Genomic DNA, 2,224 nt, shown 5'->3' with positions numbered 1-2,224 from the left:
TTTATACAAAGAATTATTTTTCACTTTTTAGTTTGATATGCTTTAAAAGCGTGTTTTTTAGTTTTTTTAAACTATATTTATTTTACCAAAACTTACATATATATATAAACTACATTATGATATATCAAGTTTTGCTGAGGCCAAAGCTTGCGCAAACGGACGGACGGATACACAGTCATCTGGTTTTAAACTAGTTTCTGCGTCCTGCTCACTTATGCGATATAGGTATATATGATACATAACCCTACATCCATTTCTTTTATTTTTGGGTGATGCAAACAACTAATAGATAAACAAAAAAGATATACATATGTATATATATATACATATATATTCAATAATTTATATATTTTCATATAAAAAGATATCATTGAGTTTTTTTTATAACAAGCATACAGTATAAATTAGTAACCTGTATAAAATTGGATTGCATGAGCTTGTAGGTCGGCCAAAATTCTCTCTCTTTATGCCTTAGTAAAAATATTTTGAATGACTTCTCGTTCCACAGAGGAAAGTTGATGTTTTATGGAGTATCTACAATTAGTAAATGCAATATATTTGTATTTTCTAACAAATATGTATATAAGTTATATATCTTACCTTCCACCAATTTCAAACACTCTCATCACGCAAACGATTCATCTCAACTTGGCCCATAACATACATTCTACCATTAACTTCAAGCATATCGGAATTCGTCTCTCCACCCACTTTATGAGGCATGGCATAGCGTAATTTATCCCAAAATCTGATATCTTGCCAATCCAGATATGTATTCATATCCAGATATGCCTTGAGTTCTTTATCCAAAAACTCACTGTTCGCGATTTCACCATATTTAATCATTATTATGCGCGCACGACCTTCGTTCAACGAGCACTGATGCGCTGTGCGAAACTCCATCCGCGCCCAATCCGACTCGATGAAGTGCTGCGAGAGCACAATGATCGTCCGACGTGACTGCTCCACCGATTCAATGATTTGTTCAGGTATATAAGCGCCAGCCAACCAATTGCGTTCGTGCGTGCACACACAAAATGGTGGTTCGCACTGTTCGAGTTGCGGCAGTAATGTATGGTTGACGAAGTCTGCATCCTGGTGTGCATACGAAATAAACGCATCGAATTTTTTATGCTTATCCAGCTCACATTCGTTAATCCAAAATCTCAATATGTTGTGGCTATATAACCAGACTTTCACTTCCAATTTATATTTATAAAAAAGTGCAATAATGCAAAGTAAGATAATAATGGTTAACGCTACAGAAATCACAGTAGCATTCAAGTGCTGATAATACTCACGATCAAAAGGAGTTATACACAATTCTCTCAAATTGGGTGATTGGAGTGAAACGTTCTGCAAATTATCGCAATTTAATAGAATATTGGTTAACGCAACACTCATCACAGTTGCTATCATTTGCCGATAATAATTTTGACATAATTCGCTCACATTTGCTGTTAGGAGTGTAACATTCTGCTGATAGGCACAGATTAACTGCTCGACATCGGGTATTCGTGTCCGATGTGTGCGTATGGTGTACAGCAAATTCTGCGTGGTGCAGTCGCAAAACCAAGGATTTTCACTGAGATAGAGAAATTGTAGTTGTGCGCTGTTATTGAGGTATATACGTAAAAATTCATCATCTAAAGATTTTAAGTGATTATTTCGTAGATCAAAAACCGTTAAATTGGTTGGCAGTTGGGCGAGACTAATGTTCGTGATTTCATTATAGGACGCGTTGAGTTGCGAAACGTTTCCATAGCCGAAAGTGGTGTTTAGTGGCAATTCAATGAAATTATTATCGCTAATATCAAGCACCGAACTCTTGAGCCCAAATTGCTCAGGACGTGGGAGCTGTTCGATATGTTGCACATCCTTGCATTTGATGTACAGGAATTCAGATTGTGCGTAACATCTGCATTTAGTGGGGCACATTACCGGTTCCCAAGCACACAGTTCATTTTGTTCCAGCTGAGCGTGATCTGTTATTAGTTTGGTTGACGTTTGAATGCACTGCAAACGATTGAACAGCGAACGATAATTTTCACTGTATATCCAAGGAAATTTGCAATCGCACACTATTGGATTACCAGTAATTTTGATTTCGCGAGCACAATCGTCAGTTGTATCGGGTGATTTTTTTGAGGTTAGGATTTTCATGCATTAGTATTTGACAGATCACGTGGGATATCAGACATGGTGTCAAAGAGAAAGATGCTCA

At 36.7% G+C, this 2,224-nt stretch overlaps 1 protein-coding gene across 1 annotated transcript in view; it reads right to left on the bottom strand.

The window, feature by feature from the left end:
- Positions 1-612: 612 nt before the first annotated feature.
- LOC108965361 (protein toll-like) overlaps positions 613-2,224 on the bottom strand; it is a 3,440-nt gene continuing 1,828 nt past the window's right edge. Inside the window, exons 4-5 of the mRNA XM_018927710.1 lie at positions 1,408-2,157; positions 613-1,287 (exon numbers count right to left, since the gene is read on the bottom strand). Coding sequence (XP_018783255.1) covers positions 613-1,287; positions 1,408-2,157 — 1,425 coding nt within the window. The remainder of the gene's footprint in view (positions 1,288-1,407; positions 2,158-2,224) is intronic.

The sequence above is a fragment of the Bactrocera latifrons genome, unplaced genomic scaffold, assembly GCF_001853355.1.
Source record: "Bactrocera latifrons isolate USDA-ARS-PBARC rearing strain unplaced genomic scaffold, ASM185335v1 scaffold_14, whole genome shotgun sequence".
NCBI classification, from domain to species: domain Eukaryota; kingdom Metazoa; phylum Arthropoda; class Insecta; order Diptera; family Tephritidae; genus Bactrocera; species Bactrocera latifrons.
Note: the sequence above shows the minus strand (reverse complement) of the source record. Positions and strands in the feature narration are given on the sequence as shown.